The 25,931-nt window shown below is 58.0% G+C and overlaps 2 protein-coding genes across 2 annotated transcripts in view; one reads left to right on the top strand and one right to left on the bottom strand.

Moving 5' to 3' along the window:
* Nucleotides 1-7,752: 7,752 nt before the first annotated feature.
* Nucleotides 7,753-21,534, bottom strand: PLPP7 (phospholipid phosphatase 7 (inactive)). The gene is made up of 2 exons (XM_036913549.2): nt 20,490-21,534; nt 7,753-9,019 (listed from the first exon to the last, which is right to left on the bottom strand). The coding sequence occupies exons 1-2, from the start codon at nt 20,938-20,940 to the stop codon at nt 8,655-8,657; spliced, it is 816 nt and encodes a 271-aa protein (XP_036769444.2). The 5' UTR covers nt 20,941-21,534; the 3' UTR covers nt 7,753-8,654.
* Nucleotides 19,948-25,931, top strand: part of FAM78A (family with sequence similarity 78 member A) — a 26,825-nt gene continuing 20,841 nt past the window's right edge. Inside the window, exon 1 of the mRNA XM_057499142.1 lies at nt 19,948-19,966. The gene's annotated coding sequence lies outside the window, so the exon portion shown is untranslated. The remainder of the gene's footprint in view (nt 19,967-25,931) is intronic.

Raw genomic sequence — 25,931 nt, 5'->3', positions numbered from 1 at the left:
AGGGGCGGGTCTGCCTCGCCCCCACCGGGACCCCCTCTCTCTGAGCTGAGGTCCTCCTAAGATCTTGCTTGTCACTGTCCCTCTACAGACCCTTCTGGCTGACCGATTGAAGTGGGGGACTCAGGATTCCAAGACGCCTTTGCCCTGATTTGTCTCCCACCAGTGGAAGCAGCACCGGATGGAGAAGAGGCCAAGCTGGGCCTCAGGGGGCTCAGAGTGCATCTCTGACTCCAGCTGGACTCAGGGCGGGGTTCCCAGGGCTTGGCTGCTTCTGCAGACCTCGCAGCCGGGCTGCTGGCGAGAGCAGCTTTCTCAGGGTCCCAGCAAGCCCCGCGCTCCAGCTGCAAGCCCTTCCCTTCCCCACAGCCAGCCTGGTCCTGGGTCAGGGTGTTAACCTCTGGACCTGGGGGCCAGGGCTGCACCGCAGCCAGGGGAGAAGCTGTGCGTCTAATTAGCATAGCAGAGGGAGGGAAGGTGTTGGAAATTCTCCAAGGAGGTGGAGCTAGGCCTTGGAGTTGGGCTAGGCCTGAGCCCCCAGTGTCTTCATGAATGTGTGTGTGCAAATGTTCCTATATTAGGATTGCCGGATAAAATACAGGACACCGAGTTAAATTAGAATTTCAGAAAAACTAAACAAGTGTGTTTAGCACTTGTAGCATCTTGTATTTTTATTTGCTAGATCTGGCAAGCCTGAGACATGTAAATATGGGCATGCAAGAGAATTGCAAGAGCACATGTATGTGTGTATAAACGTGTGATGCCAGGTGTGTACATACACACCTGGGTGCATGTACACCAGAATGCAAGTGGAGAGGCTGCACTGTGTATGTGAGTCAGAGCACATTTGTGCACCACTTTATGTGATGTATATGTAAATGCTCATACTCATGCACATACACATGTATGTATTCCCATGTTCAAATCTATGTGTATGCATATCAAAGCACATGTAGTGTTAGATATGGAAGTGTCTATGTGCATGTTCCAGAACATTAATGCTGGAAGGAAGCTTAGATTTCCTGTATGTAGTTTTACATGTGAGGGAACTAAGACCAGCCAGCCAGCCAAGACTGCGTGCGCATCCGTGGGCGTGCCTGCACGTGCTGTGGGGCCCAGGGAGGGCACGCTGAGCTCCCACCTCGTGCCCTGCCAGCTCTCTTATTATGGAACGCATTTCACACATGGGGGAAATCAGGTGGAGCGTAGCCAGGGCACCAGCCTGCACTGAGACACGTGTGCTCACACGTGGGTTACATAAATGCTGTGGGCCAAAGTGGTGGCCAGATGTTCCATTTCTTACTGGAGCCAGATAGTGGCTGATCCGGGAGATCGAGTGTCTTTCTAGTGCCCGCCAATACCTTCTCCTGCCCTTTCTGGAGTTTTCCCCTGGCAGGGAAGGGGCTGGGGACATGAGAGCTTCGTTCTAGACAAGTCGCCTCGGCTGGGAAGTGGCTCCCCACTGGGCAGGGTCTCGGGACGCTGCGATGGTGTCTCCAGAGATGCCAGTGCCCCCAGGAAGCTCCTTGCACAGGGCTCTGCCCAGAAGCAGGGTGGCCGGGACGGCAGCATGGTGCAAGCCCAGTCCCAGAGCAGCATCCACGCTGCAGACCTGCCCCCCCAGGCGCACCTGGCCAGTGTCCCAGTCTCCCTGAGCCTTGCTCTTCCCGTGCTGACAGGAGACAGTCAGATGACTTGATGCAGCCACGGAGCGAGTCTCCCAGGGTGGCCATAACAAAGTGCCACGGACTGGCGGGCTTAAACCACGGAAACATGTTTCTCACAGTTCTGGAGGCAGGAAGTGGAGGTCAGGGCCCTTCTCCTTGGCCTGCGGACACCGTCCTCTCCCTGGGTCTTCACAGGGTCTTCCCTCTGCGTGTCTATGTCCAAACATCCCTCTTGTAGGGCCCCCAGATGACCTCATTTTACCTTAAACCTCTTTAAAGGCCCCATCTGCGCATACAGTCACACTGAGGTCCTGGGGGCCAGGACCTGAGCACCTGAATTTGCAGGGGGCGGGGCGCGACTCAGGCTCTAACATCCGTGATGTTGTGTCCTCGGGGGAGGTTCTCCCACCAGCTCCACCACCACCAGGCATCAACTACTGGGCTCTCCAGAACCCTAACTTCCTGCTCTTTATTTTGGCAAATGGAGACATTACTGGAGGCTAAATAGAGCCAAGGTGAGGCTCCAGGCAGGGGGACCCCCTCAGGCTCGGCCTCGGGCTCCTCTGGGAGGGGGTCAGCCAGCTCCAGCGCTAGTGCGCCCGCTGCTCTGCCCTTTGCCCGCCCACAGCCGGGATGGCTCCGTCGTGCAGCCCTGACACCCTCTCTGGGCCTCAGTGTCCCCACTGGTGACAAGAGGCTGCTGGGCTGGCTGATTCTAGAGAGCTCAGATTTGATGGCAGGTGTTTGTTCTGGGAGGGAAGCTGTGAGGCTGAGGCCGCAGCAGCCGGTGGGGGTGGGGCGGGACTAGGGCCCCCCACCCAGTTTCCTGTCACTGCCCAACAAGTTCTGGGCCTAGTGGCTTAAAACAACACCAGTTTGTTACCGTCTGGGGGTCAGAGGCCCACCCCAGTCTCGCTGGCTGTGGCCCGGGTGGTCGTCCTGGGGGTTCCGGGGAGAGCCCTTCCTGGCGTTTCCCAGCTTCCGGAGGCCCCGCACGTCCTGGCTCACGGCCGCTTCCTCCGTCTTCAGAGCCTGCAGGCTGGGGCCTCACAGCACATCCTCGGACCTTCCTTCTCCTTGCAAGGACTCTTGTGATCACGCTGGATAACCCAGGCTAATCTCCCTATCTGATGGTCAGCTGAGTGGCACCCTTAATTCCACCTGCTTCCTTAAATCCCATGCCATCTAATGCAACACACCCTTAGGTTCTGGGCATGAGGACGTGGACGTCTCTGGGGGGACCATTTTTCTGCCTACTACAGCCTTCCCCATCTGCCCTCAGTTCCTCCCCAGTCCTTGGACAGAAAAGAAAGCCATACGAGCAACCTGAGTTTGAACATAACATTGGCCATATGAGTGGCCTTCCACCTGCTCCCACATTATCAGACAGGCGAGTGTGGCTGGCACTTTGGACCCAGGATGGAGCTGTGGCCCAGGTTGGTGTGTGCATGTGCTGTGTGTGTGTGTGTGTGTGTGTGTGTGTGTGTCAGAGCCTGTGCACTTGTGAATGCACTGGAGGATCACTAGGACATGTCCCTGGGGCGCCCTCTTTCCATGGTGGGGTTGCAGCATTTGGGGTCCCCAGCTGCTCCTTTACCCAGGTCCTCACTGTGACTGCGATGAGGCCTGGAGCCCTGGCTTCCCCAGGGGTCCCCCCCAAGTCTGTCCCCAAGGGGCCTCTCTCACCTGAACTTGGACTCGAAGTCGCAGCCGCTCCACAGAGCTCCCCGGCCTCTTCCCAGGGCACAACAGCCACAGCCACATTTCGCTGGCGAGGGACAGCTCCAGAGCGAGACCTCCGAGTCCCAGGCCCAGGCGCCTCCCTCCACACAGGCAGCCCCAGCCCTCCCACCCAGAGCTCATCTCTGTTCCCCAAATCCTCCTCACCAGAGAAACCAGCTGTTTTGTACCTTTTCTGGGGCTGAAGTGGGGACAATCCCCAGGGTCCTCCCTCTCATGGGACTTGAACCACTGCGAACAGGGCCCAGGATCCCCCCAAGTCCTTTGGTTGCTATGGAGATGGGAACAGGTGATTGAGCAGAAACTGCATCAGTTGGGGGCAGCTCAGCACTTCCTCAGTACCCTGAGAGATACTTACAGAACCCCCACCCCGTCCACTCACACGCCAGGGTGCAGGCAAGCCGTGGCCAGAGGCCAGCCCCACCTGGTCCCCCCGGGGACACGGGTAGGTGCCCAACTCTGGGTTCCCGTGCTCCCCACGGGTGCCTGCCCACCAACCCGGAAGCATCCTGCCCTGTCTCCGAGTGTGCAGGGAGGAAACGTGGTCCTGTGGAGCGGGGGTGGTGGCCCAAGCAGCCCATTCTTTGTTTAGCCACCTTCCATGTGCCAGGCCCAGGCTGAGCGCTCTACCTGCCCTGCTCTCTGACCCTCACATCTGGGCAAGGCAAGTATTGCCCCCATTGCATGGAGGGGGATACTGAGGCTCCGAAGGGCTCCATGACTTGTCAGGGCCAGAATGTACACCGTGCACCGTGGCCACACCTTTGGGGCCTGTGTCCCCAGGCCTCAGCCGGGCCTCTCCCTCAGCATCAGCAGCCGCTAAGGGCTGGGGTGGCCACTTTCTCCTTGAAAGACTGCATCCCCCTACCCCACCCCACCACCACACTATGGTCCTGGTGTCCACCCCCCTCGGACCGCCTGCTCTCTGCAGAAGCAAGACAAACCCCACATTGCTTTTTGTCAGTGCGGCGTGGACCTTCCTGGATCCTGCTCGACGAGTGAAACAAGTTTCAAACCACCTTGGCAATTTCCACAGACACGCTTCTTGCAGGTGCTTCTGCTCTGTATTCTGGGAGGTGGTCACAGTGGCCATGGCAGCTGGGGGGAAGAGGGGGATAGCACTGGGGGGTGGGGTGCGGCCAATTCAGGGCTGACTCCAGGCCCTGGGGTGGGTTGAGGGGAGCAGGCAGAAGCCCGAGGGCTGGTCCAGCTGACAGCGGGGAGACTTGGATGGTCCCTGGAAAGGTGAGAAGGTGTCACACTGACACAGGGCCCTGGGGCTTTCCCACCGTACCCAGCGTCAGCTTAGGGGTACCCAGGGTGGCTGACCAGGGCCTGCCTCAGACAGTGCAGGCGGCTACCGGCGCAATGGACTGTACCTTTGTTAAAAACCCAGCCGGCCCACCCTGCGCCGGCCACCTCACCAGTCCTGCCTCCCTCCAAGGCTGGGGGTGCCCAGCATTTCTGCGTTTCGGGGCCTCTCTGCTTGCAGGCTGCTCAGGCCCGGGTCCAGGCCTGCCCCCACGTCTCAGCTGAGTTGACCTTGCAGAGACGGCTTTCCCTCTGAGCCTGTCCCCACCTGCTCAACGGGGAGCACGTCTTCATGAGGATTCAGGGAGAGGAGTTAGAAGAAGGACTAGGAAGCCAGAGCCCCCCAAGTCCAGGACTGAACGTTAGCTCCACGGAGAGGCTGGTCTCTGAGAGGTTAGGAATGAGAGAGGTCCTGGAGCTGAGGGATAAATAAAAAATAATGCCAACTCCAAACAAACTCTCAGGAAAATAGGAGAGGCCGGCATTTCTCTGATAGCCAGACACAGACAAATCAAGGAAACAACGAACATCCCTCATGGATCTAAAGGCGAAAATCCTTAACAAAACCTTTGTCCGATCCAATCCAGCAACCGGGAGGGAGGCTGGCGCCTCTGGACCACGTGGGGTTTGCCCCAGGACTGGGCAATTGGCCTCCCATTTGAAACCAGTTATGGCTCATTATTAAACAAATGGAAGCAGCCATTGGCTTTGATCACCCAGTGCATCAAACACCTGCGGGAGCACTTCTCCCGTCCATCCCCGGGGCTCAGGCAGCTGTCAGCCACCCCCTGCCACCGCCCACCGCCCCGCCCAGGCCCTCTCCAGGAACAGGGTGGCGGTGGCAGGTTCCTGAAGGAGCCGCAGCCTCCGGCCCCCTCCCTGGCTCTGCTCTTGCAGGCTTCCCCGGAGGGGTCCATCGGGATGCCAGGTGGTGAGGATGAGCACAGCCTCTGTGCCAGGTGCTGTGTCAGGCTCCATGTGGGGGGCACCCCCGGGTAACACAGGGCCTCCGGGACCGCTGTCATCCCTGCCTGACAGATGAGGACCCCAGGCCTTGGGGAGGAGTCCTCACCCCCAGGACGTGCTGGCACTGGTCTGAGCCTGCATCCCCAGCGTGGTGGTACTGATCCCAACTACCTGCCCAGGGGGCCTTTCCTCCTAATCATTTGTTAGGCCCTTGGGCTAACACCGCATGCCAAGGCTCTGGGCGTGCCAAGAGCCCTCCATTCTTCAGAAACCTCCTCCTTACACCGTAGGGCCACCACTCATCCCCTGCAGAAGCGGAGTCCCTGGAGACCCGTGTCCCTGCTTGCAAGGCAGCCGCCATCCCCAGCCCACGGCTGGAGCCGGATGACAAGAGTTCCCAGGACAGGGGCAAGGAGTGCAGGAAAACACCCTTCCCCCACCTGCTCAGCATCTCGTAAATGCGCAGCCGGAGCACCTGTGGAAACATGCAGGCTGTACTGTACAGACTCCGGAACCCACCAACGTTCAGGATTGGAGATCGGGGGTGTTGACTGTGGTGGCCCTGACAGGTGCAGCGCCCCAGGGTCCTTTGTAGCAAAGACAAATTGTAGATCCCCTGCACCCCAGGAGGGCTGGGCATGCTGGAGGCACAAGAGAGACGCCCAGGGCCTTGGGGGGTTCGGGTCCTGTCTGCAGGGGCATTGGCCCTGGGGAACCACCGACTTTGAGGGAAGTGGGACCCCTGCAGCAGGAGGGGAAGCTGGGCAGACCTCAGGGGCCGGGGCCCGAGGGCGGCCGTTCAGCATCTGCCGCCGGCTCCTTGGACAGGCGTGTTCTGTATCCCTGCCTTGACCTGCTGGGGAGGAGGTTGTTTTTCTTCCCCAGAGGATCCTGCGTGTGAGGGGTTGAACCGCCTTCCCAGAAACACTGAAGTTCTAACCATCCAGTACTGACAAACGGAACCTTATCTGGAAATGGGGTCTTTGCAGAGGTAAGATGTAAGATAAGACAGGGTGGCCCTAACCCAGCATGACTGCTGTCCTAGGAGAGGTGACAAGACGTGGGAAGGCCCGCGATGGCGGAGGCACAGGCTGGGGCAAAGCAGCCGTGGCCCTGGCACGCTGGCAACACAAAGCTGGATGCAGCCAGGAAGGCTGCCCCTCCCCCAGGCGCCTCGGAGGCAGCACGCCCGCGAGCACCTTGATGGAGGACTTCCAACCGCCACAGCTGTGAGAGAACGGATTTCTGTCGTTTTGGGCTGCAGGGCCGCAGGGCTTTGTCACGGCAGCTCTGGGACATGGATGCCCCGTCTGTGGGTGGCAGCATGAGCTCCCATATCCCCTCACGTGGGCCACGTGAGCCAAAACAGGGGCCCGGGGCCATGGGCTGCGACAGAGATCCTCACCCTCCGTGCTGCCTGCTGGCTGGGTGACCCTGGACGAGTCCCGCCCCTCCCAGGGCCTGGGTTGTCCCCCCTACACAGCGGGCACAAGGGTCACCCACGGCAGAGGCTTGTCCCGCCCCTCAGCCCGCCTCTGGGTGCTGCCCCTCGGGGCTCCCGGCTCACCTGCAGCAGGCACAGCCTCTTTCCCTCGGCCCAGGACACTCCCCACCCCTTCCTGGCTCACGCCGCCCCTCCCCGCCCTCGTGGCGCAGCCTCCCTGCCCCGGACCGGCCAGGCTCCCTTGGTTGGGCTGAGCTCCCTGGAGGTCCCCACGGCAGCTCTCCTCAGTCTGTGGTGGCTTGTCCGCTTGCTCGGGGGCAGAGGCCCAGTCAGCTGGGAGTGAGGGGGTCCTGAGGCTGGACAGAGGGACCATCTCCACCAGTGTCCCGGGGGGCTTCCCAAGCTTTTCACCACCCAGGCCTAGGCAGCTGGTGCAGGGCCTTGGGGACACAGGGCAATGGCCTTGGGGAGAAGGGGCCATCCAGCCTGGGAAGACCAGGAGCCCACGGTCCCCTGACCACCTGACACCACAGTCTGTCTGGGGCTCGCGAGATCGGTCCCACCCCCTGTGAACAGACGCTATCGCCTGGAAACGTGTATCACACAGGGAAAATGCACAAGGAGAGGGCCTGTTTGCATATCACCTGTATTGTCACATGAAATGCGCATCCATAACGGGTTACTTGGAAACGACCTATTAGGTCACGTGGAGTCCAGCCCCTGGGGGCCAAAGTGGCACCGATACCATGGCCGTGGCCTTTCTGCAGGCGGCACGGACGCCTGGTCGCCCCAGGCTGGGGCTGGGTGCTGGGAGAGGCCAGCTCACCCCTCAGCTCAGGGGCAGCATCTCTCAAAATGGGCTTGAGGAAATGGCGGTTCCTTGGGGGTTAATAGCTCTTCTGCTAGAAAAGGGTTCTGTGGCCAAATAACTTTAGGAAACATGGGGTCAAATAAGGTTGGACAGGAAGCTTTCCCACAGGACTTATCAGGTCCTTTACAACAGTCATGGCCTTAAGAATGTCCAACATGGGGGCCGAATATGCAGCATTTCCCAAACTTATTTGACCACAAAAGCCTTTTCTTTCCCAAAGTGTCTTGCAGGCTGGTGTCCGGTGGGTACCCTTTGGGAAATGCTGTCCACAGCTCTTGATGACTGCTAATAGCAATGGCACCTGTGTGGGCAGCAGGTGGGGGCCATGTTGCTGGGCATCGTGCTGTGGCGTGATGGGCACAGCTGAGGACTCAACAGTCACGACCGTGAAAGGACCAGACGAGATGCGGCCCCCCTCCCACCTCCTCGGCTCTGTCTGTCATCTCCGGAGCAGAAGCTAAGCAGGGCCGCCCCGCAGCCGGGCCCCGGCCTGCCTAGGCAGAGCCTTGAAGTACAGCTGGAGGAGCAGGGGCACCGGGTGCTACCCGACGCGTGGTGACCAGGCAGGCCAGCCTCCAACCACGATGGGCCTCTCCGGTCCCGCCACCTCCTGCCGCCTGCCTCCACCACCCCGGCCCTGGAGCCGCAGGCGGGTGGCTCACCAGGCGGAGATGAGCATCTGGCAGGTGTTTGAGGACATCCAGACCAGCTCCACCACGCGGAACTGAAAGTAGCCGATGATGAAGCCCGAGATGACGTCCGTGATATGGTGACGTCCGATCATCACGCGTGACAGGCCCACGCAGAAGGCCCAGAGCACCAGCAGGATGCGCAGGGGCACCGCCAGCACCAAGTGGCTGAGGAAGAACTTGGACACCATGGCTGCTCGGCTGGCGTGCCCGGCAGGGAAGGCGTAGATGTCCATGGTGAGGTAGTCCAGGAGGCTGGGGCTGGTCTCGAACGGGCCACGCCGCTTGATGAGCTTCTGCATGCCGGCCACTGTCATGATGTCCAGGAGCAGGGCTGCAGGCAGGAGACAGGGGCCCCGTGGGTCTGTTAGTGTCGCCTCGTACCTCACCGCCCCTCCCTCCTTCCCTCCCTCGCTCCCTTCACTCCAGCCACACTGACCTCTGGCACTCAGAACCCCAGGGCCTTTGCCTGTGCTGTTCCCTCTACCTGGAATGCTCTTCCCTGCGATACTCACGCGGCTCACACCCTCCCTGCCGTCCCCCCTCCACCACCCCCGCCCTGAACAGCCTGTGCTCCGGGAGGGCCAGCACCTGAGTGCTCCCCGCTGGGAGGCATTCGATAAAGGTGCTGAATGAGAGGGCGGTGGTCAGGGCCACCATGGGCCCCTTGGAGGGCCTCAGTCCTGACAAGGGGGGGGTTGGGCTGGTGGTTTCTCTCAAAGCACCTCCCTGAAGCCCCTGGCCAGCCCTGAGGGCAGGACGTCACCATCCCGTTTTTTAAGTTGAGGTAAAGTTCATGTAACATGCAATGTGTCATTTTTGAGTATATAGTTCAGTTGCATCTAATACATTCATAAGATTGTCCAACCACCACCTCCTACCGCATTCTAAACCATTTTCATAACTCCAAGCAGAAATCCAGTACCATTAAGTAACCAGTCCCTGCCCCCCTGCCCCCCAGGCCCTGGCGACCACTAATCAGCTTTCTGTCTCCATGGATTAGCCTAGTCTGGACATTCATGCAAAGGGGACCATTCGATACGTGGCCTGTTGTGTCTCCCTTCTTCCACTTGGCATCATGTCTGAGGCCCGTCTGTTAGCGTATATCAGCACCTCGTTCCTTTTTTATGGCTGAATAATATTCCACGGTCCGGCTCTACCACCATGTGTTCACCCACCCATCTGTGCACAGCCACCTGGGTCGTTTGCACCTTCTGCAGTTGTGAATGTTTGTGTACGAGTGTTTGTGGAGCGCATGTTTCATTTCTTGTGTTATATACTTGTACCATCTGGTAACTCTACATGAGCTTCTGGGGAACCACCACAATATTTTCTATGGCAGCCAAACCACTTTACAGAGGACGATGGGAGACTTGGACAAGGGAGGGTTCATACCTGTGGCTCTTTCTTTCTGGAGTGGTCCACCCTTTCCCACCCCACTGACTTATTTGCCCTCAGGTTTTGGGCCTCAGCATAAATATTACCTCCTTAGGGAGGCCTTCCCTGACTTCCAGGTAGGTCAGGCCCTGAGCAGTGCATTCGCAACACGCCACATTTCTCTTCCATCACATCCACCCAGATGCAGCTAAGGAATCGGTGGGGGCGGGTGTGTGGAGATGCTCAGAGTCAGCTCCCCGGCGCTCCTGTACCACTGCTCAGTGTGGCAGGGGCCAAGTCTGTTTTGCTCACAAGTTTATGCCCAGGGCCAGACATGGAGAAACAGTCCCCAAATGTTAGCCGAGTCACTGGCCTGGGGCACAGAGCCAGTGGGGTGGGCCCTTCCCCACCTGGGAGCATGGGGGAGGCCTGGGTCTCCATGCATCCTGCCTTCACTCCCTTCCCCCTGCTGTGTGACCTTGGAGGGGCCAATTTGCCTCTCTGTGCCATTAGATGAAGGGACCACACCAAGGCCCCAGTTTCACCCACAGTCAGTGAGGGGGCTCCAGACAAACCTGCCCCATCCTTAGAAAGGCCCTTGGAGACCCTTAGGAGATCACAGTGCCTGCTTCCTTCAGGGGACAGCAAAGAGAAAACCTGCATGGGGATGAGGCAGCGATGCACACAAGGGTTGTAGAGAACCAGGTTGAGTTCCAGCTATGGAGCTTGCGGGCTGTGTGACCTTGGACAAGTCACCTAACTTCCCTCACCCAGAAGATGAGATCTGAGGTCAGGGACACCTACCTCCTGGAGGGGCCTGTCACTGTGCCGGCAGGGTGACCAACCCTCCCAGTTTGCCTGGGGACAGAGGGGTTTCCCAGGTCACAGGGTGTTCGGTGCTCAAACAGGGAAGTTGTAGCACACAGGGACGGGTTGGTATCCCCCTGTGCCTGGCACACGGAGGGCCAGAGAAGGGTGGCAAATTATCGCCAAGTGGTGGTTCAGCGCAGCCTGGTGCTGGGACTTCCCTGGAAACTCTCAGCAGTGGGAGTCAGAGTTGTTGGCTGTTGCTCAGAAATGGAAATGTGGGGAAGAACTTTTTTTTTGAAAAACAAACGGCACAATAGCTGTTAACTGCAGAGTATTTACAAAACAGAAGGCAAAAGTGAGATTTCAAATCACCGTGCTCTGCCACCTGGAGGTGGCCCCTCTCCAGACCCTCCTGTCCATCCAGAGCGTAGATTTAATAAGGATAACACGCTGCACACTGTTCTGGGCCCTGCTTTCGAGGCCTCGCCACGTCACTCAGCCGACGCCACAGCTGCAGCGGGTGAGGCACCGCAGCGCTTGTATTACCAGTGGACGCACTGGACGTTCTGATTGCTCCCAAGTTCACTCTGCGCCCCCTGGTTGGCGCAGACCTTCTGGGCTTCCTCATTTCCTGACCTCCACAGGGTGGCCGCTCTCCATCCGGTCTCCTGGTTTGGGATTCGAACCCCTGGCTGCTCCTGGGCCTGCCTCTCTAATTAGTCACAGGGCTGGCGGTGCCCACCCAGGTCGCGCCTGGCCAGCCAGGAAGGGGGACAGAGGGAGGGGGCACTGCAGGGAGAGGCTGCCGTGCGTGCCCAGCCCCCCGTTTCCACGGCAACTTGTTCCCAGGGGCCCAGGCCTCCCAGGAGGTGGCCTGTCAGGGGAGTGTGCGGCCAGCCAGCCTACTGACCCAGGCCGAGGCCAGACCCAGGCGGGGAGCCACCTGGAGCCTGTGGGAGGTCCCAGTCCCAGCGGGAGAGAGGGATCCCAGGGCTGTGGGGGCTGGAGCGAGGCCTTGGCGGCGACCCTGGCTCTCCAGGCCCAGAGGACCCGCTGGCCCTCTCCTGCCCGGAGGCCCCTCCCTCACCTGGTGGACAGCTCGTGGGCAGGGATTAAAACTGGCAGGTTCCAGAATCCCAGGTGCAGTTCAAGGCCCAGCTCCGCACTAATTAGGAGTGAGTCCCTTCGCCTTTGCAGCCTTGGCTGACTGGCCTGAGGCAGTGTTGGAGGACACAGTGGGCCAGTCCGCCTGTGGAGCGGTCAGCGCAGCTGGGCATGCGCGGTAGAGGGCGGAGCTGCTATCATTACTCCTAAATCCCAGCCGGGCCTGACCCTGCAGGTTCCAGGGCATCAGGCAGGTGGCGGTGAAAGGGCCTCCTCCCCTGAGGTCCCACCAGGCCCCACACGGTGTGGCCCAAGTTCTGAGACCTCCACCCTGAAGGAAGTCAGAGCATCTGGTGCTGGAGCGCAGTAGCCGCCCCAGGTCTGGGTGTCAGGTGGGCCTCCGGGGGGACCACGACTGGTCCCGAGGCAGATCCAGACACGACGCTAGCCACGGGAAGACGTGGGTCACCCGCCCAATCGGAGGTCAGGTTTCTCAGCCAAAAGCCGAGGCTCAGCTACTGCTGGTTCGAAATCTGTCTTCCCAGAGAAGCATCAGCCCCAGACTAGGTGCCCAGATGGCTGCTGGTCCAGGAGGAAGGCAGGCGGGCGGGGGCAGCGTCGGGGCTCTCCAGGCCGCCCCACGGCTGAAGGCAAGGAGGCCGTTAGCCTTGACAGCCCCAGATGCCCTGCTCTGCCCATGGGCCGTCAGGATCCACGGGTCAAGAATGGGGCTAGACCCACACCTCTCACATTACTTAGCAGAGAAGCATTTGCTCCCAGTGAAAGCACGCACGGACTCCCATGTGAGGCAGCAGGGAGGGGCAGCCCTGGGGTGAAGGTAGGGGGTGGGGGCATCTGGGGCTCAGCGCAGGGATCCTCCCCTGCCACCCAGGGGGGCCTCTGAGGCTGCCTGGGCCCCATGGTTGGAAAACTCGCATCTGGGCCTTCGGGTACCTGTGGCTATTTCTGGCTGGTTCTATCGCTGAAGGCCATATGAGGTGGGGACTCTGCCCTTTTGCCCTGTGCCCATCGGGGGCCCTCATCCGGTCTGGGTCAGTCATTCACTTGGCCTCCAGCTGCTGGGCACTGCAGGTTCTGGGCACGTGAGGCACGGGCCAGCCTGGGGCTGGTGAGCCTACGGAGGGCGCCCTGGGGCCAGCGGGGAGGCGGCCGGCAGCTGTAGTTACAGAGTCCCTTTGCAGTGTGATGGGCTGAGGCCCCTCCCCTCACCACACTGCAGCCTCCAGGGTTGAGGGTTCGCCGCTGAAGAGGCAGTGGGTGACGTGTTCAAACCGGGGATGGCTCTCCAGGGGTGCCACCTGCCTCGTCCCCTCCTGCTACCCCACAGGGCCCCTCTGCCTCCTGCAGCACCAAGGCCAGCCCTCGGTGTGACTGTGGTGCTGACACTGTCACACATAATCTAGGGCCCAGAAATAGAAGCAAATGGTGTCGCCACTCTAGGCTCCGTGCATTCTGCTCACACAACCTGGTCGAGTGCCCTGACCTATATTCCCTCCTGGACTCGGAAGGAGGCAAGGGAGCCCCCAAAGAGAGGCCTGCTGGCAGGAAACGCAGGGGCCAGGGTCAGGAGAGTGGCTGAGCCCTCCGCCAGACTTGTGGGTAACAGGTCAGGCCACCTAACATCCCTGGGCCTCCACCCATGGCAGTCAGCCTGGCCAGTGGCTACACACCCGGGCCCCAGAATCAGACCAGCTTCAAGGGTAGCTGCTTGGGACTGCATGGCCTCGGCACGCCCATCCCCACCACTGATAAAATGGCGGGCATCCTGGACACTACCCTGAGGGCCGTGTGCAGCAGGCGCTCCATAATGGTGCCTGGGGTACAGGTTGGCCTCGCCCACCACCTCCCACACTCGGGTGGCCTGGCCACCTTCACCCTCAGCCCGTCTCACCAACTGCGGTCTGAGAAGCCGGAACCCCCCAGTGCTGGAAGCATAACTCTTCCCGAGGCCCTGCTGCCTGGCGGCCCCTCAGTCCTCCCCCAGCCTGGAGACCCTGGGGCCTGCGCCGGCCAAGGAATCTGCCGGTTGCTGGGGTGAGGCGGGAACCAGAGCTTTCTTAGAAAAGAGCTGCATCCTGAGGGTTTGGAACCGGCCCCTCCTGAGGCCGGCTGTGTGGGGGCTGCTGAGGCAGAGGGCTGGCTGGGATGACCTCTCATGGCCCCTTTGAAGCTTGGGCTGCCTTCCTGCTGAGGATGGGCTCTCTGGGGCCAGCTTAGCGTCAGGGGGATTGGCTGGCTGGGAGTGGGGAAGGGGCCCGTCGGGCGCTCAGCAAGGAGCAGACCGAATCTCACGGGGGCTCCCTGTTGGCTGGTGAGGGTCAGGTTTGTGGGTGGGGTCTCTCCCTGGTTGGGGCTGGAAGGGGGGGTCCCAGCTCTTCCGGCCTGGGGGGATGACCCTGCCTCCAGTCCCCCATCCTGGCCTTTTCAGGACGTGGGGGACCAGCCCAGAAGTGCTGCGATCAACGTCCCTCCTAAACTCTCTGAAGGACACTTGGCTCACACTCAGAAGTCTTCACAACGTGTTCCCCTTGACTCAGCTCCGCCATAGTAGGAGTATCTCCTTGGGGAATAGTGAGGAGAGTGCACGGGGATGCACGGCCAGGGACGCCCACTGCAGCACCTTTCCTACCACAGAAAAGCACGCACAACCCAACGCCCTTGAGGAGGAGGCAGATGGGACAAGCGGTGGCCGCGTCTAGACAATGGGGCCCGCTGGGTCCACGTGAGTGACGAGGCAAATGGGTATTTACAGCCACCGAGGAGAGCGATGGGGTGTGCCAAGTGGAAAGGCCTACCACCAAATGGGGCTTAACATAGGATGCCGTTTTTGTAAAATAAGATGTAAACGTGTTTATATGCAGAGAAGAGTCTGGAAGCACCACACAAATGTTAACAGTTGCTTCTCGCTGGACCGATGGGTGGGGGAAGGATTTTTATTATTTTTGTGTAATTCTGCATTTAAAATATTTCTTACCCCCAACATATATTATTACTTACATTTAAAAAAAGTTATTTGTACGAAAGGACAAATACTGCACCGCTCCACTTTTATGAGGTCCCTACAACAGGCAACTCTGTAGAGACAGAAAGTAGAATAGCGGTTCTGGGGGGCTGGGGAGGAGGAACCTTGGCTACGGGGCTGAGTGAAATCAGTGGGTGGGGAGCCAGTGGTCAGTGGGGGTGGAGTTTCAGTTTGGGAAGATGATAAAGTTCTGGAGATGATGGTGGGGGTCGATATACAATAGTATGAATATCCTTAATGCCAGTGAATTTAACACTAAAAAATGATTAGAGTGGTACATTCTATGTCATGTATATTTTACAAGTGAAGTTATTTTAAAAACCAGTGCACTGTTTCAGAAGCCACAGGTCCTGGGGAGGGTTGCAGTGAGCAGAGGCTGGGTGGGAGGGAAGTCCTGCGGGCAGAGGGACACTCCGGTCCTTCATCGCTGGGACCTCTGCTCTGGTGGTGTGAGCAGCAGGCATGCACGCACATGTGTGTGCGCGCGTGTGTGTGTGCGCATGCATCCACGCTGCACACCTCTCCTGACCAGGGCCGCCCCTGCCTTCAGGCAGAGCTGCTGCCCCCAGCCCTCAGCACCTGGGGGGCTGACACCAGGGTCCTCTCTGTCCCTACATCCCCCAGCCTGAGTGCTTCTGAATGAACCCTGGGACTCTGCAGGGCTTCTCACCTGGACAGTGCAGATACTAAAGGCAGCCCTGTCTATCTCCGAAGACTGTCGGGGTACCAGGAAACCACAGCTGTTGGCCTGGATGTCCGACAGCACCACTTATTTGCTCAGCTGAGCGCCAAGCCCCACTGGGTGCAGCTCGGAAGCAGAGGCCATGCAGTCCCCAGCCTGCCCAACCACACGCCTCTTTCTTTCATTTCTTTCACTGGCCACAAGGGCAGCTGCCCTGATGGTGCCTGGGGGGCCCTGACCTGGTCAGGGGGTGGCCATACCTGCTTGTGGAGCAGTTGTCACCCAAGCTGTTCCTGAGAGCAGGACCCGGGGCGGGGGCGGGGGGAAGAGGCTGGCTGGGGTTTCTGAACACCTCATGCTTGACGTGAAGGGATGTAGGGGGCCAAGACCACAGTTCCAAATGTGGGGTACGTGGCCCAGCAGGTCCACCATGCCCGTGAGAATGAGGCTCAGCTGGGCAAAACGCTGCAGGAGGTCATTTTAGAAACACGGTTAATATGTGCACAGAGAAAACCCAGGGGCCAGTGACCCAAACTGCAAAGGCAGTTATTCCTGGGGACAGGGTTAAGAGACGCTTGCTTTTTCATCATCTATCCCTGTAATATTTGAATTTTCCTTCCTATAAGAAGGTATAAGGAAGAGGTGCTCAACATCACTAGTCATTAAGAAAATGCAAATCAAAACGGCAGTGAGACACCACTCTTCTGCACCTACTAGGATGGCTATTACCAAAAAAACAGAAAACAGCAAGGGTTTGCAAGGACATGGGGAAATCGGAACCTTGTGCACCGCTCACGGGAATGGAAAATGGCACAGCTGCTGTGGAAAACAGTAAGGCGCCTCCTCAAAAAACTAAACCTGAAATTACCACGTGATGCAGCGATTCCACTTCCGGGTACATACTCAGAGGATCTGAAAGCAGGGATCTGAGCAGGTACGTGCACACCCATACTCACAGCAGCACCCCTCACCGCAGACAAAGGGCAGAAGAACCCACATGTCCATCAGTGGGTGACGGATGAACAAGACATGGTCCAGCCACACAAATGGAATATTATTCACCCTTAAAAAGGAAGGAAATCCTGACACATACTTCAACATGGATGAACCTGAGGACATACGCTCAGTGAAATAAATCAGGCACCAAAAGACAGATACTGTAGGGAGTCCACTGATAGGAGGCTCGTCTAAGAGGTGCCTAGAGCCATCGTATTCACAGACAGAAACAAAGTAGGTGGTGGGCGCCACGGGCTGGAAGAGGGGGGACGGGGCTTCAGTGTGAGAAGATGAAGTAGTCCTGGATGACGGAGGGGACGGCCGCACCCAGTGTGAATGTACGTACTGCCATGACCTGTATGCTTAAAAATGGTTAAGACAGTCAGTTTTATGTTGTGCATACTTTATCATAACAAAAAAAGAATTAGAAAAATGAAATGAAATAGAAAAGGAAGAATGCATAGTTGTCATAATCAAGAAAATCTCTATAAAGATACTTGCATAGATCATGGCAAACTAGACATGGAGGTGATTCTCCACCGCAGACAGGCCTTTGAAGAAACCGGGACAGGCTTGGTGAGCTAGGATGGGCCCAGGTCACCTGTCACCTGGCTCTCCTAGGACCATCGAGCCAGATGCCGTGGGGGAGGGACAAGGAGGGGCCTGGGTCACCCCACGGGTGTCTGGCGCCTGGAGGGGACCCAGACCGAGGGGGACCTGGGGCAGCTTTGGGTAAAGGTGTTGGTGATCATCATCGCTGCACAAGGATTAGCTGGTGTCAGGATATGCCAAGCACCTAATGTGTGATTCTTCAGTGAAGTGTCCAGGCAACTTACTTGACAGATGAGGACAATGAGGCTCATGGAGGCTCACGTGCCAGAGTTTCCACAGCAGGGTCAGGACTGCACCCAGGTCCAGATGACCCTGGTGTCCAAGCTTTTGGCAGCTGCTAAGACCCCTTCTGGCTTTGAGGTTTCCAGAACCTGGGCCACATGCCCCGGGGCAGGGAGCGGTGTGGAGAATTTCCCTCTGGCGCAGCTGGGACTCTTCCCAGACCTGGTGGCTGGAACTCCCATTTCCCAAATCTCCCGGGTTTTCCCCTTCAGGGCTGAGGGGGCCCAGGTGCCAACTGTACAGGAGGAAGCCCCTGCCCCCAGCCCAGGGACTGCCCCCAGGAATCTGCTGGGGGGCCTGGTGCTCCGAGGGGAGGGTAGGCCTGAGCAGGACTCCCTCACCCTGCCGGGCCCTGCAGTTCCCACAACAGTGGCCTTGGCCACCCACAGGGAGGGTAACCAGTGCCTCCTGAATCCCCACCACAGCTATGAAGCCCCACGTACAGATCAGGAAACTGAGGCTCGGAGGAGAGAACGGACTTGACCAAGTACAGAGGGTGAGGAAGGTTGGAGCAAGGACCTGGACAAAGTCCAGCCTGGGTTCCCCAGAGAAAGAAGGACAGGCAGAACCCCCAGGATTGGCAGATGGTCTGTTTTGCTGGGTGGGGAACCGTGTCACAGCCCTCTCGGCAGTCGGACAGAGTTGTGGGAGTGGGACCCACCTTGGCTATTCGCTGCAGTTTTCTCCTACCAGGCCGAGATCTGCATCCCCACCGAGTGACCTGGGCTCGCAGGCCACCCTGCCCGCTCTGTGTGGCTAGTGCTGAGCGGCCACTTTGTGCCAGGCCCTTATCTTTCTGTGGTCTCAGAACCTGGATGTGCCAACAGAGGAGATGGTAGACAAAAGACCTCCCAGGCCCTCCGCCTCCTCGCTGCATTCACCCTTCAGGAGCAGACTGGGTGCTACGTCCAACCGGCAGACTGACAGTGAGGGGGAAGGTGAGGAGTTTGCAGTCTGGAGGACTTAGATTTGGTTCCTGGACCTCCCACTTAGAGCTGTGTGGTATGGCCAAGGCTCTTGACCCCTCTGAGCCTCAGTTAATTCATCTGTAAAGTGGGCATATTAATATTTACTTTAGAAGGCCAATTAAACCATGAAATACTGGACATTTATGGAATAGTATTTGGTACATAATGAAGCTCAATAAACAATGTTTTAAAAAAGTTAAAAACAACTGTTATTCTCATTCAAGAAGGGAGGCATCTCGAATCTTGTTCTGCTTCCTGTAATGCAGACTGGTTGCTGGAATGAACCAGAAACTTCATCCTAACAAGTCAGCCTTGCTCCCATTTCTAATCTTGGCCCCATCACTGACCAGCTGCATGACTGTGGCAGGTCATCGCCCTATGCCTCAGTTTCCCCTCTTTCAATGGAGAAGAATTACAGCTTCACCCTTCACCCTGTGGTGGTGTGCTGAGGATTAGAAGTGATGACACAGTTTATGCAAAACCCGGCACAGAGTAAACACTGAACAAATCACACATAAGCTTCACCATCACCAGCATCATACAGGGAAGGACATGCAGACGGTGGTCTAGGAATGTGGGCTTGCAAGGGGAGGCTTGAGAATGCTTTTTCACACCTGTCTTTGGACAGCAGGCACCCAAACCCCCAACACAGCTTCCTGGAGCCATTGCCCGCTGTGGGACTGCAGTGGGCACTTGGCAAACCCCAGGTAATGAGAATGGGGCTCCACCCCCAGGAGGCCCTGGTACGGTGCCTGGGCCACCTTGCGCTGTCCCTCCCTCCCAAGCCCATGGCACGGTGCCTGTAGAGAACATGGGCCTAGATGTTGGGCTGACCTGGTGCAAATTCCCACTCTGAGCCAGCTTGCTTTCTTTATAGGAAGCCTGTTTCCTGATCTATAAAGTGGGAATGATAATAGACTGTCTATTTGGGAGAAATAACAAGTAATGATACCAAGAAAACGATGGTGCCAGACCCAACCACCTCTGTCTCCTCCCCATATGCCACCCACAGAGCCCCCAGCCCCAGACTGTCTGAGACCTGAGTGGAGACATACACATTATGGTAACTTCCTTTGGGACGGCAGTCCTCAGTGGTCCAACCCATACCCCTTTTGGAACTGGGACGCCTTGTCAGTGTTTGCTTAGCCTGAGACCCCCACCCACCTGTGCCCCAGAACAGAGGGTGGAAGCAGGGATTCACCAAGCACCTGGGGGATCAGGGCCAGATGGGGGCCGGGCACCACCTCATAGGTGGACGGGAGGCCTGTCTTTCACATGGGCCCCACGTGGCACCTGGCATAGGGCAGTGCTAAACTGAGACACACTGGTGGCAAGGACTTTGGAAAAACAAATCAAGACCAGCTCGCTAGGCCCTCTCCTCCAGTGACTCACCTAGGGGAGCAGCAGGTAAGAACCCCAGGAGCTGTGAGTGGGTGGGGGCCCTGACCGGACCCCCCATACACCCAGTCCCTGTAGGAGAATCCTGGGCAGCTGGCAGAGTCCCTGAACCGGGCAACCGACAAGGGCTGCCTACAAGCAGCCGAGGAACTCAAGGACCCCAGAAGTTGTCACACTCCATTCCAGGACCCCCACCGGACCCCAGAGGATAGCCACAGCCTCCAGCCTCTGCTCCCTTCAAGCTGCCTCTGGGGCAGTGGAGCACTTTGCAGAGAGCAGGACCCCCCTCAGAGGTTCCCACTGGGCCTCTGCATTCTTGAAGCCCCCACTCTGCAGGGGGCTCTTGCCTGTGCACCCTGGTGCTCTCTTTCCCAAGCCGGAGGCTTGCCTGTTTCTGGGGCAGCCTTCCTGTCTAACCTCATTAGATGGTTCCAGCCGGTGTTGGAGGGCCTGGCTGGTCCTGGGCAGGGTGAGGCGGGCTCCCTCCCAGGGGTCCTAATGGGGGTGGGTGTTGGGTAGAGGGCACACTCACCCAGAAGCAGATTCATAAGCACCTCCTGGCCAGCCAGGGTGCTGCTCTTCACCAGGCAGAGGATGGTACCCCCAATCCAGGGTATGCCGTGGCCCGTGATGCCAATGAGCTTGACCATGGAGCGGGCGCTGGCCCAGGATGCGGCCCGGCCGGCGCACACCCCCAGCCGCTTGGACATGCAGATGTCAATGGCCAGCAGGGAGTTGAAGGCGATGCCCTTGAAAGAGGGGTTCAGCTGCATGCAGTCCTCCTCGGGCAGCTGTTGTGACTGGCGCCGCTCACGGGCCCCTTCGCCAGGGGGTGGGGGCTGCGCCGAGGGGCCCGAGGCCTTCCTGCCAGAGCTGCGGGGCTCCGTGGCCCCCTTGGGGGGCTGGTTCAGGGACAGGAACTCGGCCCGGTTGAGGACGTTGTTGCGGTCCCGGGCGCGGGCCCGGCTCTGGGACGCTGGCATGGTGACGCTCACGCGCGAGGGCTGGTGCCAGCCCAGCTGCAAGGCCTTCTCCCTGAAGACAAGAGCGGCCACCGCTCCCTGCCTCCCTGTCTGCTCCGCGGCAGCTGTTAAATATAGAGTGGAGGATTGCACATGGCTGTTTACCTCTGGCTGCCACCAGCTCCAAGGGGACGTCAGTGCCAGCTGGGCAGCCAATCGAGCCCACCACCGCAGGCCAGCGCCAATGGAGCCACTGGAGAGGCTGACGATCCACAGCTGCGGCCAGGTTGCCTCAGACCTGGGCTATTTAAATCTTCCAATGGCTCACTCACGGGCTTCGGGGAATTCTGGGAAATGTAGTCCTGCGGCTGCTCGGGCCTCAGCAGCGCCCATGGCCAGAGGCCTAGATAGGCGCCCTGGACTAACCCCTGCTTTTCCCAGCCTCCCCCTGAGTAATCCAGACCCCTGTGAGCAAGGCCTGTCTGTCCCACTGGCCGAGGCAGCTTGGATCTGGTTCCAGGGGTCAGACAGTAGAGGCCCAAGGCCTCTCCGGACACCAGATAGAATGAGCAGCTTCACGGAGGGCATCATCTTGGGTCTGCTGGGGCCAGGCCCAGCCCCTCCCCTCTGGAACAGCATTTCATTAAGCTGGCAGGCGGTTTTTTTGTTTTTTGTTTTTAATCACTCTTGACTGGCTTCAGTGTATCACAGTCCAATCAAATGGTAATCTGTAAGATTTGATTTCCATTAGTTGGTGGGGCAATTAATTGTTTGGATATGGATTCGGAGGTTGCCTCCATTGCCCGACCCACAGATAGCTACTGAACACCAGGCACCAAGCCCGGGGCCTGGCATACTGCGGCCAGCAGAAGACTCCATCCCTGTCCCAGGGAAGCCTGCAGTTCAGTGGGGATTAAACGAGAGACGTAAATGATTGCGAGAGTGCACACGTGCTGTAAGACCACAGAACCAGGGGTCTGGGTCCGGCCTGTGAGTCACAGAGGGCTTCCCCCAGGAAGGAAGAACAGGTGGGAGGCCCCGGGCAGGGGAGGGCCTACCACGTGAGGTCTGGAGGGCCTGCATAGCTGGTGCCTGGGCAAAGGGGGGAGAGAGGCTGCACGGGGAGAGAGGCTGCACAGCCCGAGAGGCAGGCCAAGAAGGCCCAGGCAGAGATCAGAGTTTTTGTCAGGCCTCCCTGCCCTGACCTGGGTGACTGTGAAAACCCAAATTTCCACAACACTTTTAGGGCTGACTGGACCCAGGTTCAAGGGGAAGCCACTGGTTCAAGGTGAGCAGAAGAGTCGGGAATGGATGCCCTGGTCTCACAGTTGAGGGCAGCCAAGGTCTGTCTGCCCAGTGGGGTTGGAGGCAGGAGGCTGTGACTTCCTTCCCAGTCATGGAGCCCACCTGCGCAGCCCTAGGCCCACTGCACAGACTCCAGGGTACCAGCTCTAGAACCTCCCAAGGACAGGAAGCTGCCTGGGGTAGGAGTGTGCTCTCTGGTCATGGACCAACCCCCGGGCTCCAGAGGCAGACAGGTGGGGCTGACCCGGCTGCTAGCTTGGGCACCCTCAGCTGCTCCGACACGCGGAAGTCAATGGCCAGCAGGTGGGTAAAGGCAGCCTACCTACGAGCTGTGGTGGCCTTGAGTCAGTCACTTGACCTCTCTGGGCCTTGCTCATTTTTTCCACTTGTAACATGGGAATAACAGTCTCCATCCTGCCAGGGTTGTTGTGAGGTCAGTGAGATGATATTTATAAAATGCTGAGCAGGGTCCTTGCCACATAGTGAGCTTTGAACTATATGAGTTAGGAATTTATCCTGTTTAATAAGCAGGGCACAGTCCTCTCCACGTTCTGAGTGACCAGTCCCCAGAGTCTAGCCCCACCCGATACCCAGCTGGTGTGAAGCCAGGGGACAGGGGCTGTCAGTCCAGAGTTCAGACCATACAGCCACAGAGGAAGATGCCCCCAGCTGTATTACGTTCTGCCCCCCTGGGTGTAGCCAAGGTCACGTGGACCCTGTACATAGAGATGAGCACAGAGCACATGGAGAGTGGGCCTATAAACAACCTTCCTGTGAAGCTGTACTATTATCCCCATTTTACAGATGAGGAAGCTGAGGTTCACAGGAGTAAAGGCTTCCAGCCCAAAAGAGGGGAGGTCTGACTCTTAAGCTGTCCCAGGGGTGGAGCACAAGGGCTCCAGCTGCAGATCCCTTCCATCACAGAGACCCGAGCGCGCTCACTCAGCCCTCCACCAGGGCACCCGCGCGCTCTCTCTGCATGGGGCCCAGGACCCAGGCTGACCTCAGCAGGGGTGGAGGACCCCAGCCCAAACAGAGGCTATTAATACCCATAGGCGCATGTCAGCATCGTGGTCTGACCGGAGCTGCCGGCAGGTTCTGAGGGCCGCAGTGGGCTCCATGCTGAGGAGGGCCATGGAGTCTGGCTGGGCTCTGGCCCAGGCTAAAGAGCAGGCTCAGGAGCGGGACAGCCACAGGTTCAAACCCTGGCCCAGTCACTTCTAGCTTAGTGACCACAAGCAAGTCTCTCCAGCCCTCTGTTTCCCCCTCAGGGAGCTGCCGAGGGGATGGTGCAGGGGGCTCACTCACCCTGAGACCTGCCCCTCCCTTTGTGAGGCGGGGTGACCCTATTCACATTCGCAGGCAGTTGAGAAGCAGGTACTGTCCCTTTAGGAACACCTACCACATGCCACACAGTCTCAGGAGTCTTAGAAGCCATTCACTCATTCATGAAATCAATGCTTTCACTGATCTCTTGCTGCAGTCTAGTTGAGGAGATAAGGTACACACCCATGAAATAACTAACCAGCTTATAAAACAATATGATTTTACTGATAGCCTTATATTCCCTTCTGTCAAAATATGACATGCTTACTGAAATAAATTCAATAAATACTGTTGATATTGGTATAATCCTACTGCCTGCAGACCACCACTGTTTTATGTGAGGGTGGTCAGGTTATAAAGGGATTCTAACTTGTCTCATTTTCAATTATTGAAATACATTACAACAACCAAGTATTAGTTACATAATAATGAAGAATACATATTAAACAAAATATATCTATATGTGTCATATATAAACACAAATATGCATTTGAAATATGACTGTATTATATAGGCCCTTTTAAAAAATACCCTACCTTTTCCACTGGACAATATAAACCTGGCCATGTTTCCATGACAACCCACCATGTTTTTGTTGGCTGCTTGGCACTTTGTCATGTGGATGGGCCACACATATGTAGGCAATCCCTTCTTCTTGGACATGTAGATTGTTTCCATTTTGTGACCATTCAGAACTGTTCTGGCAGGGCCATCCTTATTCACACACCCCTGTGAACCAAAGCGGCATATAAATAAGTGGTTAAAATGGCAAGCGCTCAGATGCATTCCCACAAAATCCGATGGAGCAACTTGAGCCACCTACTGCAGTGCCCAGACCTGGGAGGGCATGACAGGATCATAGACACTTCTGGCCGACGGGGCAAGTCTCACCACCCTTTTGTCCATATTAGAGATGAGGAAGACCAGGCTAGGGTTGTGACATCACCTGTGAGGCCACACAACTGGTCAAGGCCGGACTTGGGATGTGGTCCCTGTGCCTCTGAGCCTCCGCGGGTTACCTTCCTGGCCCTGTGTCCCACAGCATCTCTGTTCCCTGCTCGGTCGCTTCCTCTGTCACTCACTCATTCACTCGCTCACTCATGGGACACTTCTTGGGGCTTGCTGTGCGCCAGGTCCCAAGCAGGGACCAGTGAGAAGTGCAAAGGTGACTCTGAGGCAATCCTCGGGTGAGCCAGCGGCGTGCCCAGAGATTCAAGTATCATGCCAATACCTCTCCTGCTCTGTCCCTACAGACCACCTGGCCTCCCCCAGCCCTTGCCCCATCAGGCCTGTGGCCCACATGACCTTCCTGTTGTGGAGCTCTCAGTCACTGAGAGAGGGGAGGGAGCAGGTGAGGTTGCCAGGGCCCACAGGTCGTAAGAGGCAGAGACCAGGGTTCAGATTTGCGTTTCAGCCTAAAGCCCTGGCCCCTAACCCCTTGATTACAGGGCTTCTCTCTTCCTTGGGAAGCTTTTCTGGCAGCTTTGTGGCAACTGGACCAAGTTTGTACATGGTAGACACTTGTCATTTAGTGTCTTTAAATGTTAGAGAGATTTACTACACTAAGCATATTTATCATTAACTTGTACTTGACACCTGCTGTGTCACACTCAGAGCTGAGTATGTGTCCCTGAAACCATCCCAGCAACTTCCCAGACAGGCTTTGAGTCCCCACCAAACAAACGGGAACAGCAAAGCTCAGAGGTGAAGGGCTTGCCTCTGTGCCATCGGGTGAGCCAGCGGCGTGCCCAGAGATTCAAGTATCATGCCAATACCTCTCCTGCTCTTTCCCTTTTCCCTTGGTCTGTATCCTTTCTAACACGCCATGCACTAGTCATCACCTGTGTCTATGGCCTGGTCCTCCTAGCAGCGAGCCTGCCCAGGGGCAGGGGCTGGTGACTATGTTACTTATTTATGGGGCTACTCAGGTAGTGCCTGGTGCGTCCTAAGCTCTCAACAAGTATTTATGGGATGAATAACTGTCTGGTTCCAGAGCCTGGGCTCTAATCTACTGCAAACCGGGCCATAAAGACTGGATGGACAAGAGGCGGCGGCTGTGTGCGGTGCTGATCCTGGAAGGGAAGGGGCGGGTGGGCGCAGGAGCTCCGCTCTGGGGCGGCGGCCTGGGACACGCAGGGCCGAAGGGGAACCGAGGCAGCGGCAGGCGTCCCCGCCAGGAGCGGAGGCAGCCTGTGAGAGGCTTTGCCGTCGCAGCCTCCCCGCCCCAGCCACGCTTTCTCAGTCCGCATTCTTAGGCGGCTCCCGGGTTATTTCGGTCGGGAAACCTGATCCTTCGCTGGTTTATTTTAGCACCTTGGAGAACTCCCAGGGCCGCACTAGCGGGCCGCGCCCAGCCTGCCGCCGCCTCCGCCCGCCAGGCG

The sequence above is a fragment of the Manis pentadactyla genome, chromosome 3 (genome assembly GCF_030020395.1).
Source record: "Manis pentadactyla isolate mManPen7 chromosome 3, mManPen7.hap1, whole genome shotgun sequence".
Classification (NCBI taxonomy): Eukaryota; Metazoa; Chordata; class Mammalia; order Pholidota; family Manidae; genus Manis; species Manis pentadactyla.
This window is presented reverse-complemented; position numbering and strand designations above follow the sequence as displayed.